Genomic DNA, 18,721 nt, shown 5'->3' with positions numbered 1-18,721 from the left:
CCATATAATATATATATATATATATACATATATATATATATATATATATATATATATAGGGTTGGGTTTTGGTGAGAAGGAAAGTTATGATGAGAAGTGTAAGAAGAGATCTCCACCTTTGAATCAATCCTAATTGAATGTCAACACTGATGAGGTGCACCGGGATGCACCGGATCAATTCCCTCCTAAAGCGCGATTCATGGGTGGACATGAGATTAAAAGTGATCAAGCGTTCAGATCTCTTCTTACACTTCTCATCTTAACTATTTTTCTCACACAATCTTTCACCTATATATATCCAAAGAAATCTTGATTCACATCAACTAATGGCCAAGTCGTGGGTTCAAATATGATGCGTGTTTATTGCCTAACGAATGATCGTGGTGAGTCAATGACCGTGGTCGAGTGTGGTTTTCCAGATCTTTCAAGAAAAAAGAAATCTTGATTTCCAATAAACAGACCTTATGCAGAAACCAAACGAACACGGTCTATCCCACCAGAGGTGGGATCTGAGGAGGGTAAGATGTACGCAGACCTAACATCTACCCCCGACAACAAAGCAGTTGTTTCCGTGAAGACACCTAGAACTGTAGCTAAAGGTCCTAAATTCAAACCTTTTGCAGACTCTTCAGCAATCTCGAGTCGTTTGATCCATTTAATCCCTCGTGCTCTAGCTAAAGGTCCTAAATTTAAACACAAAAGATTCATTATCACTTGAGAATTTGTGTCGGGTCAAGAACATAAAGAGCGTAAGCAAGATCTAACCATAAAGATGTTCTTTGAGTGTTCCATTATGCATAAACTCATAAACAAGAATATCCTTCCCTTCTTCTTGGCAAAATCCCAAAAATTGTACCAAGTTTCTATGATGGATTCGTGAAAGAAGAGTCACCTTGATCGGCATAATTTGTATATGATTAGTATATAAACACGAAAAAGTATAATAACACGAGAAGTTCATCGATCAGAAAGTTACCTCGTTTGCAAACTCTTTCTTGCCCTGATAAACGTTATTACTTTCAAGAAGTTTGACAGCAATTTCCTTTCCGTCATTTAATTTTCCATAATACACGGTGCCAAATCCTCCCGAGCCCACTTTCTTTTCGAAATTCTTTGTGGCGTTCCTTAGTTCGGATAACGTGAAGCATTGAGCAGCTTCTGTGGCTGCATTGCTCATAACAGGCATGCCATGTTTAGGTTCTGCCAAAAGAACATAAAAAACCAACAGACTAAATGTTAAAAGTGTAAAAGCAATCACATATTCACATATGCATGGAACACGCCTAGTCATGCTTCATTTTATTCACATGTGAATACAATGCGTTTGAACAAGTGTTCCATGAGGGGTTATTTAGTTAAATGGTGGTTTTAAAAATCCATGACCTTTTGACAGGTGTTTCTAGGCATTCTTGTGTATGGAGTGGCATTCTCAAACCTGTCAGAAGGTGTGAATTTAAAACCCCCCGTAAGATTGTCATTTAACCAAAGGGCACGTTGCGTGAGCTTGCCTGGTTTCGGATATTTCTTTCGTTGACGAAGGAGTAGGCACGAGGTTATGAATCCTAAGAAAAGGGCAATAGCCCCGATTGCTAGTCCAATAATAATGTTTCGATTGCGTCTCCCTCCGCTACTTCCTTTACTAAGATTGACGTTTCCTGTGTAGCTGAAAAGGAAAAAAAAGCAGTCAAATTATTCATAACTTGAAAGTTATTCAACGTATATTCACATATGAATATGATACAAGTTTGAAGCATGATAACCATATATGCAAATCTAAAACCGTTTCAACACATTTCTTATCGCTATAAACACATGAATGCCAACTGTGTTTATATGCACGTTCGACTTTGAAGAAGAAATACTCACTTCAAGACGAAGTTCTTGTTTAGAAGACCCGATGGCACTTCACCAGATAACAAGTTATTTTGCACATACCTGGATATGTTAGATTCATCAAAAAAAAACCAAGTTAAGAAGGTCATAAACAGAGACAGGGTCCATGTTTTCTTCTGAAAAACGAAATGAAATCTGTCATCGATCTTGATCTTGAAACATAACATGTTTGACTTTCAAATGCAGAATATTGACTTTTCCGGGATATAAAAAACTAGGGGCCTGTTCAAATGAGAACCTTAAACATTTTGAGAACCCATAAACCGACCATTCATGCTTTATTCATTATGAATGTTGTGATAGATATTGATGATGAAAATTATTCATAACATACTATTCATGATAAAAATGCATGATATACATGATGAATGATATTCATGATAATTCAAGGTTATTCATCATGAATAATGCATGAAAAAGTTGGTTCCCTGGTTCTTAAAATATTTATGGTTCTCATTTGAACTTCCCTTAGAAAACTATACAAGTGGATTCTCGAGACGGATGGAATAATAATTTACTTACAGCTGGCTTAAATTAGGTAGATCCGCTAACGAGGAGGGCAAGTCACCGCTCAGCTGATTGTTCTCAAGATGTCTGCAAGACCAAACTATAAGTTAGACTATCAAACGAATCAAACCTCAGGCCATAGGACGACGAAAATATAACAATAACTGTTACATGATCTTTAAGTTTGGGCATCCAGTAAAATCAGGAATCGGACCCGTCAATGCATTCCCATCGAGCCACCTGTAGTTAGAAAGCCGCAAAAATTAACGGTCAAAATTACATGATTCCATTAACACCAAATGAACGGAACTTATGCCATCGAGAAAAACGTGCAGATTTGAAACTTACAACTGTTCTAAGTTGCTCAACCTGGTCAAATCTGAAGGAATGCTTCCGGTTAAGTTCTTGCCAGACAATTTGCTGCGTTAAATCAGAAAATATTCAGTCTAATTCCAGTTAAGGTTTTAGGGTTTTAATTTGACAAGAGTAGTTTAGTAATTTATTTTAACATCCCAGACTAACCACCGATTTGGGATCTTAAAGTCCATCCCCATTGGGAGCCCAGCATCCTCGTTGGCACACATTTCGGTTCCCATTTTTGATACCATATGTAATATCTCAGGCTAACAGTACCAGATATCGTCCGTTTTGTCCATATATGGACTCGATGTTAAAACACGTTTGATAGAGGTATTTGGTCCCTTATAAGGCAACCTTTGTTCCACTCCCCAACCGATGTGGGATCTTACAATCCACCCGCCTTGGGACGCTGGCACACAGTCTGGTTCCCGGCTCTGAACTATCTGTAACATCCCAGGCTAACCATACCAGATATTGTCCGCTTTATCCACACCTGGATTTACGTCTGATAAAGGAGGTATCCAGTCCCTTATAAGACAACCTTTGTTACCCTCCCCAACCGATGTGGGATCTTACAATTATCAATCTTGTCAAGTCTTCTTGCTTTATGTTCCACGTGTTTTGGTGGGACAAAAAATGTATTTTTCCTGTCCTGGTCTAAGGGGCTGTTTGTTTGGTTTTTCATTAAGTCTTGTATGGATAAAGTTGTCTATGTAGATTAATCTGTCTATATAGATGGGGAAGGTTTTTGTTTGGTAAGGTTTTTTTTCATAGATGGAAGGAGCGTGTTTTCTAATTTGAAGGGGTAGGTTTTGAAAAAACTCGTCTTTCTGCATAAAGCTCTCTTTAAAAGCTTACTAAATAAGCCACTTCCTACATCATTAAGCCACTACCAAACAATCATTTATATCTGACCGAATAAGTTGCGAGTCTCATTAAACTCATTAAGCTGCTAACAAACAATCCTTAAATGTCGCACCAGACGTGAAACAAGTTTTTGTTCTGTTATATCCTGTCCCGCATACCAAATCCCCAGTATTAGAATTTTAGATCAAGATAACAAAGTTAAAAGAAGATACACTGAAATAATCTTCGGTTCAGGATCTGAATTACACTCCAACCACGACCACGCAACCGGCAGACATGGATCACCGCCTTCTTGAGCCCAATCTAACGACTCGTAAACCGACACTAAGCTTGCAGCCACTGCCCCTATAGATCAAAGAAAACCCATATAAAGAATCAGAATTCAATCACAGTTCTTGAAATAAAAACTTAGTGTTCACTTACCATCAAAAGATCCATCACTTATTTTGAGATATTTACTAATCTCAATCGCATTAACAAGTGGCCCTTGAGTAGAATCCGATGTTTTCCCGAATTTAAAAGACAAAACGAAAGGAAGTGATATGTTTTCGAATCCTGGCTCATACAAGCGGTATGTCCCCTGAGCGTTTTCTTGGATGTTAACGATCGGTTTACTAAGATCCGGCGCTCCCGGGAGGACTAGCCGGAACTTTCTAGTCTCGGTGGGAGCTAAGTCTTCAATTTCCGTAAAGTAAGTATAAGCCCAACCAAAGCCTGGGAACCCATCTAAGTTCATCCGATAAGTCAACGTTCCATTCCGGCCAACGACAGCCGTTTGCATCACTTTCTGAGGTGGTTGCTCGTCTTTTCCGGTATCAATGGGCAATTCCGTTGACACTCTGTCCGTCCCGGCAGCAACATCAACTAGATAATTTGCTTTCTTCACCAAATCAGATTGCCATATTCTATCAAACGGATCATCTGGGTACCTAAGACGATAATTGAACAATTTTCACAACATATATCTCTTTTTAGAAACGCCCTCAAAATACTTTCAAGAATCAACACTTTCTTGAATGGATCAAGGCTATGTTTGGCAAACTAGTTGAAAAGCTAGTCGTGTTTGGTAAAAACCGGTTGATAAGTTGGCTAACAATGTAAAATTGACTTAAAGGGTGCGTTCCATATCCAGACAGGGTAGGACAGAACAAAACAAATATTCAGCGTTTGGTAAGACAGAACTAGAACAGATAAAATGACCAATTTACCCCTGATGAGTTTTTTATATATATTTATATATATTGGTTAATTTATGTAATTTATTAAATTATAATGAAATAAACATTTTTTTACATACCATTAGAAAGTTTTCATCAAATGAGTAAAATGACACCAAAATAAAAAGTTTATGTAGTTTCCAATTTTTATATAAAAATAATATTTTGAGGACAGTAAAGTGGAAGTCTAAAGAGCATAAAATACAATAAAATAAAATTTAAAGAATGAATAAAATGTAAAGAGGGAGACGTATATGGTGTTTTAGAAGAGAATTAGGTTCTATTTTAAGGTTATATTGATAAAATATGGCTCTGTCCCACCTTGTTCCATGGGGTGGGGGTGGAACAGAGCTCTTCCACTATGAACCTGTCTGTTCCACATAAAAGTCATGCTTTTCCGTAGAACAGTGATCCCTATCCTTTTCTATCCTGTCCTATCAAGTGTACCAAACGCACCCAAAAGAACATGCTGAAAACTTAATTGGAAAACTATAAGAAACATAATTGGAAAAAAAGTGGAGAAAAAAAAAACTCTGGAGCTTATTGAAACGCAACTTCAAAAAGCTGGCTAATCAAACGGGCTTTTTCAATAAGCTCAAATAATAGCTAGCTTATGGTTGCCAAACATGGCCCGAGTATAGAACATAGAAAAATACCTGACGGGATCTTCGTTTTCTGCCCCAAAGTTTATTCTTGCGGAAACGCTAAGAAAGAATTGGTTTTCAAACGGTGTAAGATAGATTGAGCCATTGAATGGCCGGAGCTCGAGTGTAGAGATGAATGGCTGCCCGGTTGTAGCGTTTGATAAACAGACACTAATGGTAGAACCAGAAGCCAAAAAGATCAGTTCTTGAGACTCAATAATATTAGCATCTGAAATGACGATCGTAGCCCAACGAGTAGGCCCCATGGAGATATCGAACTTCGGGTAAACATTGTTGCTATCAAAATTTCCATATAAGAATGTCGCTCTTATAAGGTACCTAGTCCTACTTTTAACGTCAAGTGTGTAACAATATTTCCTGCTATCTGCCGGAAAATATCTGACCGTTTGATATTGCTGCCTTGTTTCATTCGTGACAGATATGTTACTCGTGATTCCGTAAATTATTTGATTATCGGGAGTCCAGTCAAGGCCGAGCTCGTCTGTGAAATTGCTTTGACCGCCACAGTCAAGACTCGTAAAACCTGCTTTCATCAACAAATTTGTCAGCAAAAATAAAAATTTTGAGAAAGAGGAAGCAAAGAAAACGTTAACTAAGGGCATGTCTGTTAGCAGCTTAATGAGACTTACAGCTTATTCAGTCAGCTATACATGACTATTTGGTAGTGACTTATTCAGTAAGCTTTTCGGGGGAGTTTTATGCAAAAAACAAGTTTTTCCTAACCTGTCACTCCCAATAAAAAAAAAAACGTTCCTTCCATCTATGGAAAAACCATCCTAAGCAAAAACTTTTCCAATCTCTACAGTCTAATTAATCCACACAGAAAGCTTTATCCATATAGGACTTAATGGAAAACCAAACAAACACCCCCAAGCCCCTTGAAAGGATACGTAGAACCCCTTTGAATCTCTTTGTAAAATAGTCTATATAGAGAGAGAAGGTTCCTAAATATATACATGTTTGATGGTTATCGTCTAGTCGATGTGGTACTCCAAAACCAAACGAGCCCAGTATGTCATACCCGGAGGTGGGTCTTCGAGGGGTAAGACGTATGCAGACCTGATCTTTGCTCAAAAGAGTAGAGCGGTTGTTTCAGTGAAGACCCGACTTGTGAAAAGTGTGAAAGTGGGGAAATGCGTATATGCAAAAATATTAAGAAATAGAAGAAGGTACACAAGAAAACATAAGCAAAGGAAGGAAAATACACACCCCTAGTCCAACTCACTAACTCGGCAACGCTAGTTATAGCTCCCCACCCTGCTCTGCTTGTTTCATCTCGGAAGGTTCAGGATTTAACCCAAGGGCGGGATGAGCGATCAAGATGTCATGGGACGCAAGACACCTAGTTGTTTAATCAATGTCTTGGTTATGTGAACTTGTAAATATGCTATATATATGATTACTGATGGATGTCATGTGACCTTTTGGGAGTTCTGTTAAAGCTCTGTACTTTGAATTGCATACTTTTGATCCACTTTCGGTTGTGACGCGTTGTCTTAGGACTAGTATGAAGGGGGTGTTACAAATTATGGGAACCCTTATCATATCCAATATCTCTTGTCTGAGGTCATGTCATCGCAAATGCCTAAAGTCGTCGTGTCCAACCCGAGTTGCTCAAACCATGTCCTCCTCGGCCTATCCCTCAACCATCACTCTTTCTATCCTCCTCACTCGAGCCACCATCTGTCTCCTACTAATGTGAAAAAAACCACCAATTTCCCCTCCCTTGACTTACCCGCGATAGTAACAACTCCCAATAATACCCTGAAGGCCTCGTTCAGTATCCTATTGAACCTGGTTTTACCATAGATCCATCTAAGCATCCTCATTTCTCTGACATCCATCTTCCGTTCATGTGTCTATTCACGGGTCTTCCTTATCGCCCAACACTACGACCCATGCAACTTAGTTGATTTGATATGGTACTCCAACACCACACACATGGAACCATAAGAATCTTGGAACACTAAGCATAATCTATATAATTATACGGTATTACTAGACGAATAATCATGTGAGGATAGGAGTTAAAGTGAGAAGTATAATAAGGGATTTCGACCCCTGATCACTTTGCACGACAATTCTTTACCTTCATCATCTTCTGAAGTCATCAACTAGTTTTCCCCCCCAAAAAGATATAACTGATAGCAGCTGTTCATTCCAATTAGGGCACAACTTTAAACCCAACTCTTTCTTTCAATCCACTACTTCGTCTCAAATTTCAGAATCTGTTCCTAAATTATGCACTTCTTGTTCAAATCTACATTCAAGATCAACAAATTTGCAGTGCTCAATTCAGCAAACCCAACAAGAAATCCAAAAACAAGAACAGAAAATTGAAACTTCAAGAAACCAGCAAAAGATACACCCATCAAGGAAAAAAAAGATCAAGAAACCCACAAATGCATGTTGGCAAGCAGTTATATTTACAGAAAACAGGAACCCAGATACACAAATAACAGATACATATACATACATACATACATCCATACATACATGCATACATATAATAGAGAGAGAGAGAGAGAGAGAAGTGAACCTGGAATCTGGGCTGTGGTGATATCCATGGAATTGAGAACAAGAACAGAGAAGAAAAGTAAGAAGAAGAAGAAGAAACGATCAGTCCTCATCTGGGTTCTTCTATATCTGTGGTAGAAAAAGGAAGTAACAAGGGTCTAGTAGAAGATTAAAAGCACAAAAAAGGCGAAAAAGGTGATCGCATTATTGAATCCAATGAATGAAAACAGCAGTATTTAGGAAACTAATAAAGTGAATAAAATCTTTTTTTCAAGGTTAAAGAGAAGAAAATGGAGTAAATGAGGATGAATAAGAAGCATGATCCTCCGTTATTCACTAGTGAATATATATATTTGGGAGATGATGAAGGAAAAAAAGTGAGAGAATGCAGGGGAGAGCGGTCACTTGCAGAGTTGCAGCCCACTGAGAAAGGTTGCTGAGGGACCCCACCAACAAGAAATCATGTGGTTTATGATATTGAGAGTTGGGGTTTGGAGACATTTTTCTTTCTGGACCTTATAGTTTATGTTTGTCTTTTTATTTCATGAATTAGGGTAAAATATCTTTTTTATATTTAAAATAAGATGTTTATTGTTATTTAATTATGTTTATTTGTTATTAGTTATACAGATTCAAACATAAAGCTTTAATATTTTATATTTATATATAATTTAATTGTAATTTTAATTTTTAAATAATATATTAATAAACAATACTTTATATATAAGAAGGTTTTTAAATTTTTTTTAAATGTTTTATGATTTAATATAAATATACCATATAATTTTTACGTACCGTGTGATGCCCAACATCTCTGATCGGCCATGCACCCATGTCATGATTATACCATATGATTTCATTTAAATCCACGTCATAACCATTTAATTATAGGAAAATTGATGGATTTAGACATCAAATTCATATTTGGCAATTGTTGAATGATTTGATGTATAATGATTAAATGATCAGAATGATTAAAAAACTCTCATGATATAGTGCAAAATGAAATATAATTGTTTGGTAATTGTGTATAATGAAATTAGGACTCTTAATGGTTAACGAAAATCCAATATACAAAATCATTTAGATGGGTTTTAGAACCATTAAGAGACGATTTTTTTTTTTTTTTTGCCAAACAAGATTCACCTCTTAACGATTCAGATGTTACCTCTTAATATTAAGAGGTAAACAAACAATCCCTTAGACATTTCTCATCTAAGATTTTTAAAATATCACTGCCTCCATCACTTGTGGAGGAGTTAAAAGACAAAAAGAATCACTTTTCACCCAAGTCCGGAAGTGGCACCTCCGTAAGTGGGTGAAAAGTGATTTTTTTTTTCCTTTTAGCTCATCTGCAAATCATAATTTGCGGACATAATGATATTTTAAAAAATCTAGAAAAAAATGACTAAAAGATAAATTTGATTCCTATAAATAATTATTTATTTTAATTTCTCTTAATCATAGTGTCTCACGCTCATTTTTTTCTTAAAATATAATATTTTATGAAAGTGCATAAATAATTCCAATAAGGTCAGAAGTTCAAATCTCATCCATTGCGAGGAGGATATGTGAGTTTATTTGTTGCATTTGTCGTATATAAATGTTATATACTTCAAAAAAGACATGTCACACTCAAACCTTTTAAAAAATTAATTTATATTGCATGGGAACTATACGTTGTATATATGTTGTATTTTACAGGTAATTTAAAAAAAAATCTTGTAGATTTTTAATCTGGGTTTGATTCGAAAAGATACTAGATTTATAGCTCAAGATTTCATATCAGATTTATGTAGGTAAATTCAGTAACGAACCCAAAAAATTCCCGACCTGCTGCAACTTTAAGGTGTATTAAAGGTCCGCAAAGTCGTCCGATGTGTTTTTAACCAAATTCCATCGTTTGAGTAAATTTCGTAAGTTTTTTGGTTTATTTTTTCTAATATTCTGGAACACCACTTAAAATTCAGTGGGTGCACGGAACCCTGCTCAAACCCTATGTAAATTGAACAAAAATAATGAAGTCAGTATTATTATGAAAATACAAATACATAACACTACTCGTATTATAATGACTCGTTCTCTAATCTTCTGAACTGTATATTCGTCAAGAAAAAATATCATATTACTTTTTACAACTTGGGTATTACTGTACACACTCCAACACCTTCTAGATGGATTAAACACGATGACTTTTATATTTTGATTGTATAATTTATTAACATATGAACATTTCCGGCTTCAAAACGTGATGTTCGTATGGCAATATACAACTTTAAAATCATGACGAAAGTTATTGATAGTCCATAATTTTTGAGTTTAACCAAAGGGCCTTTGACCTAGTGATATCGTAGTCTTTGGCCTTCTAGGAGGTCAAAGATTCAAATCTCACCAAATGTTAGGAGGATGTGTGAGTTTATTTATTGCATTTGTCGTGTATAAATATTATATACTTCAAAAAAAAACTGAGCTTATAAAAGCTCAGAAATGTAAGCGCATCTCCAACGTATACAGAGAAAATGGATGTTTTGTTCTGTATTTTGCTCTAACAGGTTCTTTATATTTGTTATCTAAAATGAAGAAAACAAGATAAATTTCTTCAAGTTCATAGAATTCTAAAAAACTGATAAATGATTTTTTTATTCGTTCCTACCAATCAGATTAAATTATTATTATTTTATATATAAAAAAATTAAAACGTGTATTGGGATAATAAAATTACAAAACATTTTAACAGTATAATTAACGTTGAACTCTTTAAACTAGAGAATCAGTTGTAGTTAAATGTAATTCTTTTTAGAGATTTTGACTTTTGCTTCTATATTTCAGAAGAATCATATAGAACCTACTAGAGATGCTCTAACTTTCCATCTATATGGAACGGTTTGTCACAAACTTCATTCTTTAAGATGTCATCACATCGGTTAAACTTTCCCATAACCCTCGTAATTAGGCGATGTGAAATCTTTTTTTTATTAACCTGGATATTCAACCACTATGCGAGCCGACTAATACGAGGACGACCACCTGTTTTGCAGGTAACCTGGAGTCACCACATTTGAACATCTGTGGTCAAGGGGATTTTACCTCATTGGATTTGAACCTAGACCTCCAGACACTTTTGACCATTGAAGCTCAAGCTTAAATCAATCAGGCATCACCCTTGTGGTTAAATTATTCTATTTTATATTCAAGATTAACTCAAACTCGAGAATTATGAAGACGATGCGTTAAATATCGAGTTCGTAAACAGTCGTAGGTGAGATATACCAATGCATCAAGATGTGGTACTTTGTGCTGGGAAACTTGTACCGTACAACTGGCAAAGTGGATAACTTTACTAAAAGTTAGTGTGTATTAAAGAATCTAAAACTTTGGTGTCTACCTTTACATAAAGAATTAAAGATAAATCTTTTTATTTATTTTAATTAATATAATATTTTAACTAAAACTAATATTATTGTATTTTATTTATTTTTTAAATCTCGTCTTTTAGTTAATTAAGATGTTGTTTATCAAACGCTTATCGAGTACCATTTGTCTTAGCTGGTGGGCATGACAAGTGTTTATCAAAAGCTTACCGAGTACCATTTGTCTTAGCCGGTGGGCATGATAAGTGTTTATCAAACGCTTACCGAACAAGTGCTTATTGAGTACCATTTGTCTTTTAGCTAGTGGGATGATAATAACAAAAAACCTCATTCTTTAAGAGGAAAGGGTCAAAAAATTTACCGGGTAAGTGAAAAAAAAAAAAGACTCTTACAAGGTAAGTGAAAAAAAAGACTCTTACAAGGTAAATGACGTTTACTAACAGTCCATTTTTAATAGTGAAAATGTTACTTGATAAGGTAAATGATGATGGTGATTAAGGGGGTGTTTGAGATTGCTTATTTGAAACAACTTATGTTTTTCTATAAAAGCACTTATCAACTTATTATAAGTCAGAAAAATTTAACTTCTTCAAAAACTTCTTATTACCGATTTGACATCAATATAAATTGTTTATCCAAATACTAAAAAATGCTTATTACTGGTAAGTACTTACCCAATAAACATGAAAATACTTACAATATAAATATTGTACACATATATATATATATATACACACACATGCATAAACATATTATATTTTATATATAGTATTTGGATGGATTTACTTAGTGTCTAAGATTTCCAACAAGAGATCCAACCATTTCAAATACCAAGTGGTGCAAATAATAATTAATAATTAATAATTTAAAATATTCATATATACCCAAACATATGTTATATAGATGAAGGAGTTATGGTGAGAAACGTAAAAATAAATCTGAACTTTTGATCATTTTTAATCTCATATTCATCCATGAATTTCATTTTAGAAGGGAATTGATCGGGTGCATCTTGATACACCTCATTAGTGTTGACATTCAATTATGATTGATCCAATGATGTAAATCTCTTCTTATGCTTCTTATTATAACTTTCATCCTCACGGGAACCCAACCTTTGTTTTATATATTATATACACACAAACGTGCATGTGTCTATGAGAGTCGCCCCTCCTTATGAATTTATGTATTTCAAAAGAAAATTGTAATTAAATCGTAAAATTTATGTCTGGTTTCTCAAAACATATATATAGAGAGAAATATAGATATAAGGAAGGTTCAAATAAGAACAATTTTATTTTATAAAAACGTGAGAACACCTTTTTACCATAGTCAATCACTTGTGATACTATAATCCATCGCATATGATACACACATGATACTAAATTAGAGACGCAGAGAACCTTTGCCACGACCTCGGTTGCGAACCAAGTCGTCCACACACCACTAGGCCTCATCACGTTTATTATCACACGTGATAAAAGGTTTCTCGACTTGATAATATAATCTATCACTTGTGATACTATAATCCATCTGCCTAGGACACTTCTAAAACCCCACAAAAATAACGTATTATAAACCACAAGTCTTGTAAAATAGAAGGACCAAAAGTGTAAAAAAGATTACTTTAGGGGTAAGTTTTAAAAGTCAAAAGGTGGAATGGTCAAAAAGTTGACGAGAGTGAGAGATATTTAGCACAACATTCTTGTACTTGTTGTCAATATTTTCTTTCTCTTTCAAAATAAATATGTAATTGTATTTATTTAATAAATAAAGATAATTGATTATATATTTATAGTTTTATTTTTAATATTAGTTAGGTAATATTTGCTTAATTTTAATTAGATTAATCAATATATCTATACTATATTATAAAATATTTGACAAAAACTCTTAAAAATAATTTTTTATGCATAAAATACTGTTTATTGGTGCATATTACTTAAAATTCAGGGTTACAAGTTAGAATGTGCATGAGTACATCTTATTAACACTTCATGTTTGAATTCATGTTACTAACTGCAGATAAACATATCAAATACATGATAAACATCACTTTAAATATAAAAAAAATCTAAACTATAATTAAGATAATCATTGAGTTTTAACAAAATAGCTAATTGTTATCTTAAAAAAATTATTTTATTAAACCAAAAATAAATTATTTCTTTATTAAACTAATATTGCTTATTTTTTTAAAATTTTATAATATCTTCTAATTGAAGAAATTGATCCAGTGTATTTCATCCTACTATATATCTAAGGATGAAGATCCCTTCTTATATTTTTTATCAAAACTCTCATTTTCAACAGTCCCCAACCGTAATAATAAATCATACTAAATTATTTAAATAATAACCGCCAATATATTAATATGAAAAATATTATGGGGTTTTAAATAAAATCTAAAATATATTCTATTTTTAATTTACAAAATATTTCAAATATTGAATCATACTCCAACTCCAACTCCAACAGTCCAACTCCAAAGGGCCTTATTTGAACGAATAAAAAGCCCATCGTCTTTGCCCAAATACAATCAATAAAACCAATATATTTTAATGAATTTATGAATTTGTTTATTATTTAAAAAATTAAAATGCATAAAAATATCGTTACCGACGTATTAAAAACCGATATATCGGTTTTCGGTTGATATGACATTATCAGACACAACCGATTGACTAAAAACAATGATGGAACGATCTGCCAAAGTTGTTAATAGACAGCTTATTCATAAACCATTACGTTTTTCTTATCTGGTGTTTATATAATTTTATAAAGCATATGTTAAAGATTTTTGGTTCTTATTGAACCTGTTCAGTTAAAACTGATCATACCGTAAGTGATGGTTTGAGAAAAAAAAAAATTAAAGTCGTGCGGTTTAATAATGAAGTGTCTAGACCAGTAAACTCATATGACAAAAAAGGGGTCTGGTTTGGCATTTAAAAAACCGTTCAAGTCGATTGGACCGAACCATCTGATTTGACCATTTTACAAACGAGATCGTCAAATCATCAAAACAATATGATTTGCTTCTCTAACATGCTGGTATGAGTTTGTTAACACTCTGTATTAAAATAAGTGTCTGCGTTACTATTTTAGTTTGTCTCAAACGTAAATGTTATTTCATATTTTTTACTCTTAATTACGAGACAGAGAATTTTCTATTCATAATTAAAAATAAATTATCTTTTATTAATCATAAAATATAATAATTAAATAAATATTTATTTAAAAATAAATACAATTATGTAGAAAAAAAAAGGATTGAAATGACAGTGGCACAGTACACAATGGGGAAGGGTGAGACATGAAAAAACCCAAAGAGAATCTGACGACGGTCTGTGACAAAAATAGAGGTGACAGACCAACCAAAGGTGACAGTGACAGTGACAACAAGTCACCTTTTTATCTGATAAGATAGATTGAGGGAAGGCTTGCTAAAAACCTAGTACTTTTCACTTCTCATTATTAAATAACCCGAACAGGCTGCCCCCCTTTCCCTCCTATGCCCTTCATACCTAACTAGCTTTTCAATATACATAATATTTTATTAAAATGTCAAAAGTATCAGGAAGTTTCAGGTTTAAATCTAAGTAGAAATAAAAATCCCTTTTGTGGCCATAAAGGTTCAAATGCGATGACTTCGGGCTATCTACAAAGCAAATGGTCACCCTGGAATTAGTCGGCTCGCATAACGGATTGGATATCCAGGTTAATTAAAAAAAAGATGATGAGACTTTGTCCAAATAAAATGTAGGTTCTGGGTTCAATTCCAGGTTTTCCGTTAGTCTCGGCCAGTGAGTGAGTGAGTCAAAAAAATTCTCCCACATATTGGTATTTTTAAAGGCGGGTTTCATGCAGTGGCGGACCCAATAATTTTTTTGAGCAGACAGACCTTTAAGGTTAATGAAAAGCCAACAAAGTCATGGTTTAACCTACGGGAAAAATCAACATGGTTTGACCCGAGAAAAATTCAATTGTGTCAATTTGATACAAATACATTTTTAGAAATGAAATCAACCTCGATTTTTTGAGCAACACACAAAACCACGTTTTACGTTCGATATGTTCACAGTTGAATTCCACCTCTACGGGGGACTCTTTTTTTGGTTGTTTTGGTTGATTACGTAATGGGTAGCAAATGCAACAACAAAATATAATTTTATAAATTTCTTACATAAACATGTCTGATAACGTCATTTATAGCAGACTAATAACCAATTTTCAGGTGTTGTAAAAAAAAACAAAAACCCATACAAAAATTAGTAGTAGTTGATTAAGTTTTTGTAATTTTACAGTTGGTATTTGAGTTCAATGCTTTCGGTTGAAAAAGGTAACATTTTTTTGGGGATGATATGTGGTTGAATTCTCCTCCGCAGGTAGACAGCCCTCCTCCGTAGACATGGTTCTGTAGTCGAAACAACTTTCGTCACTTTCGTGTACCCATCAGACGACACATCATCTGGGGGTGCAGTAATTTCCTACTTAAGATTCAGATGCCTATGTTAGATCGTTTGTACATACAGACTTTTTAGGTCGGAATGGTCGGGCATAATGAATGTAGCTCAGTATGAATCGAACCCATGACCTTAAGGCAATTAAAACAAAATATGAAGTATTAGAGGACGTATGGTTTCATAATGTTTTTTGAATGAATGGAATTTGTCAAAGAAGTTTGACTTTGATGAAATTGGAGTGGAATTCGACCGTGCGTTCGGTTCAATGAATTGGAATGAAATATGTCAAATGACTTGGAATATGTCCATTTGGTTGGTAGAATGTAGCTTCGGAATTGGAATAAATAAACGGCAAATGACAAAAATACCCCTTTTATAACGATGGTGGTCGATTGTGGTTCAGAAAGGTGGTTTAGATCGTTGGTGGTAGACGGTTGTTCTGAACGATGGTATTTGGCAGCGGTTTAAATCCGTGGTGGTCGGCAATAGTTCAGTTTTAATGATGGTCGGCGATGGTTCAAATCAAGGGATTAATAATATTGTAATGAAAAAACAAGAGGGGTTTGAATAGCAAAAAAAAAAAAGGTGTGTTATGAATTTATTGATGTGACAAATCATAGGTTATATGTAGCATTGTATGAGAGGAGACTTGTTGTTTTGACCACTATCAAATCTATTTTGTCCATCTCCTTATTTATTTGATTTTATCAGATTTTTCTCTATTTCAGATGAGAGTTTAACATGACTGTTAAAGTAAAATTTTTACAAATCTTTAAAAAACGTCATAGTTATCATATAAATAATAGTGTTATTTTGTGACATCAGAAAAGAGATAAATTTAAGGATGGGAAAGGAGGAATGAGGCATGGAGATATATGAAGTACAATGAAAAGTTGTTTTGATGCCACCCATGATGCAAATAAAAACATCATATGCAATTTGATGTTGTATGCAGTCTACTCTCTATTTTTTAAAACATCCCTCAGGTTTGGGACTTGTCTTAACCAAATTTCTTTAATACATCTTATATATATATATATATATATATATATAGACTTGGGATTATATATGTGAGATCAAGAGTTTTTTTGTGAGACCCGTAAGACCAATTCTCAATCCTTGGATTAGATCTACAATCTAACAATCTGAACATTCATAAACGCCACGAGACTTCTTAATAATCATAAAATTGTCACCGTGCAACTTTAGACCATTAGGTTAAAAAGTTGATCAATGAACATAAATTGGTCTTACGGGTCTCACGAAAAACCCTTGGTCTCACGTGAACCCAACCTTATATGTATATATATATATATATATATGTGTGTGTGTGGGGGGGGGGGTTATGTTCGTGAAAAATCATAAAAAATAAAAATAAAACTGAGGAGCATCCTAATAATCATACATTTGTACGATATACATATTGCACACCTGCATGTAAATCAAGAAACAATTTGCTTGTACATTTGCATATGTGCATATAAATGATAATTAGAGTGTTTTCATTTTTACAGGTTTTACCCCTAAACCTCCCCCCCCCCCCCCTCTCTCTCTATATATATATACACATACACATGCACACACACATACATATATATATATATATATATATATACACATACACAACGGCGGATCTATTGCATGGTGATAGCCTGGTAGGGGTCCTAGGCCCCCAACAAACCCACCAATTTAAAAAAAAACTACAAAAGGATTTGACTATTAAATTTTTTTATTGTGCGCCTAACAAGAACAAGGCAAGGGCCCCCCAACAAGAATAAGGCAAGGGGCTCCAACTTGATATCCTGATTGTTAATTGGTCCATTTGCAGCACACACTGGTATTTCTATTCGCAATATAAAATATAAAAACTATACGTCTCGATGAAATAGTAAAAAATCAAATGAAAATCGACCTGAATACGTTATCTTTATGCGGTTAACTGAACCGTTTTCATCCGGATGAATTATTTGGTTTTGAAAAAAAAAATTACACCCCTAAATGTTCCCCCAACTATAAAAGTTTCTGGATCCGCCACTGTATACACACACATAGAGACAAGTTCAAACGAGAAAACGGTCAATATACGAGAAGACGAAATAACATGAGCCACATAATCCATTAATTAAAAAAACACCATACATACAAAATAAAAAATAATTTTAGAAATTCAAATAATTATCATTTTGAATTGGATAAATCCTTAAAAATTTAATTATATTTTAGATTTATTTATTTTTTAATCAATGAATTCATAATTATTTTTATCAAGTTTTATATAATTTATTTCTAGATACATTTTTGATATTAAAAATTCACAATTTTCATCAAATATCACCACAATCAATTCACTATGTTTTCACCATCTTTTTTCTATTTTGTATCCACGTTTTAAATCATATTTGATTAACTTTGTTTAACATATGATCTACTATATGATAACAAAAGTATGTATTTTAATAGATACCACATCACTACCCACATCAGCATTTTTCATATTTTTATTTTATTTTATCCTAAAATAAGTGTTCGGCTTAAAAAATAAGTGATTAATTCTACTCCTAGTTATGAGATGCAGAAGTTCCTCACTCCTGCTATTATTAAGATAAAATCGTCATTTAGCTGTGAGTTTGCCCAAACGAATACCCGGTAAGCATTTACCGGTAAGATTCAACACTATCACTTACCTTAGTGAGTAAGATTCTAGTTAATCGAAACGATTACCCAGTAAGCGCTAACAGGTTAAAAGGCGTCACCATCATTTACCGGATAAGACTCTCCTGTCATTGTCATCGCTCTATCCGGATAAGATTCTCGATTGTTGTCATGTTCATTCAGTAAGGTAAGTGACACGGTAAACACTT

At 33.9% G+C, this 18,721-nt stretch overlaps 1 protein-coding gene across 1 annotated transcript in view; it reads right to left on the bottom strand.

The window, feature by feature from the left end:
* Positions 1 to 8,156, bottom strand: part of LOC112519667 (probable LRR receptor-like serine/threonine-protein kinase At1g67720) — a 9,872-nt gene extending 1,716 nt beyond the window's left edge. The window contains exons 1-12 of the mRNA XM_025127882.1: positions 8,049 to 8,156; positions 5,501 to 6,032; positions 4,051 to 4,556; positions 3,840 to 3,972; positions 2,749 to 2,820; positions 2,572 to 2,640; positions 2,416 to 2,487; positions 1,867 to 1,935; positions 1,494 to 1,663; positions 977 to 1,200; positions 766 to 892; positions 615 to 683 (exon numbers count right to left, since the gene is read on the bottom strand). Coding sequence (XP_024983650.1) covers positions 615 to 683; positions 766 to 892; positions 977 to 1,200; positions 1,494 to 1,663; positions 1,867 to 1,935; positions 2,416 to 2,487; positions 2,572 to 2,640; positions 2,749 to 2,820; positions 3,840 to 3,972; positions 4,051 to 4,556; positions 5,501 to 6,032; positions 8,049 to 8,139 — 2,134 coding nt within the window. The 5' untranslated portion in view covers positions 8,140 to 8,156. The remainder of the gene's footprint in view (positions 1 to 614; positions 684 to 765; positions 893 to 976; positions 1,201 to 1,493; positions 1,664 to 1,866; positions 1,936 to 2,415; positions 2,488 to 2,571; positions 2,641 to 2,748; positions 2,821 to 3,839; positions 3,973 to 4,050; positions 4,557 to 5,500; positions 6,033 to 8,048) is intronic.
* Between the last annotated feature and the right edge of the window lie 10,565 nt (positions 8,157 to 18,721).

This window comes from Cynara cardunculus (genome assembly GCF_001531365.2).
Source record: "Cynara cardunculus var. scolymus isolate 2C chromosome LG 10, CcrdV1, whole genome shotgun sequence".
In the NCBI taxonomy this organism is placed as follows: Eukaryota; Viridiplantae; Streptophyta; class Magnoliopsida; order Asterales; family Asteraceae; genus Cynara; species Cynara cardunculus.
This window is presented reverse-complemented; position numbering and strand designations above follow the sequence as displayed.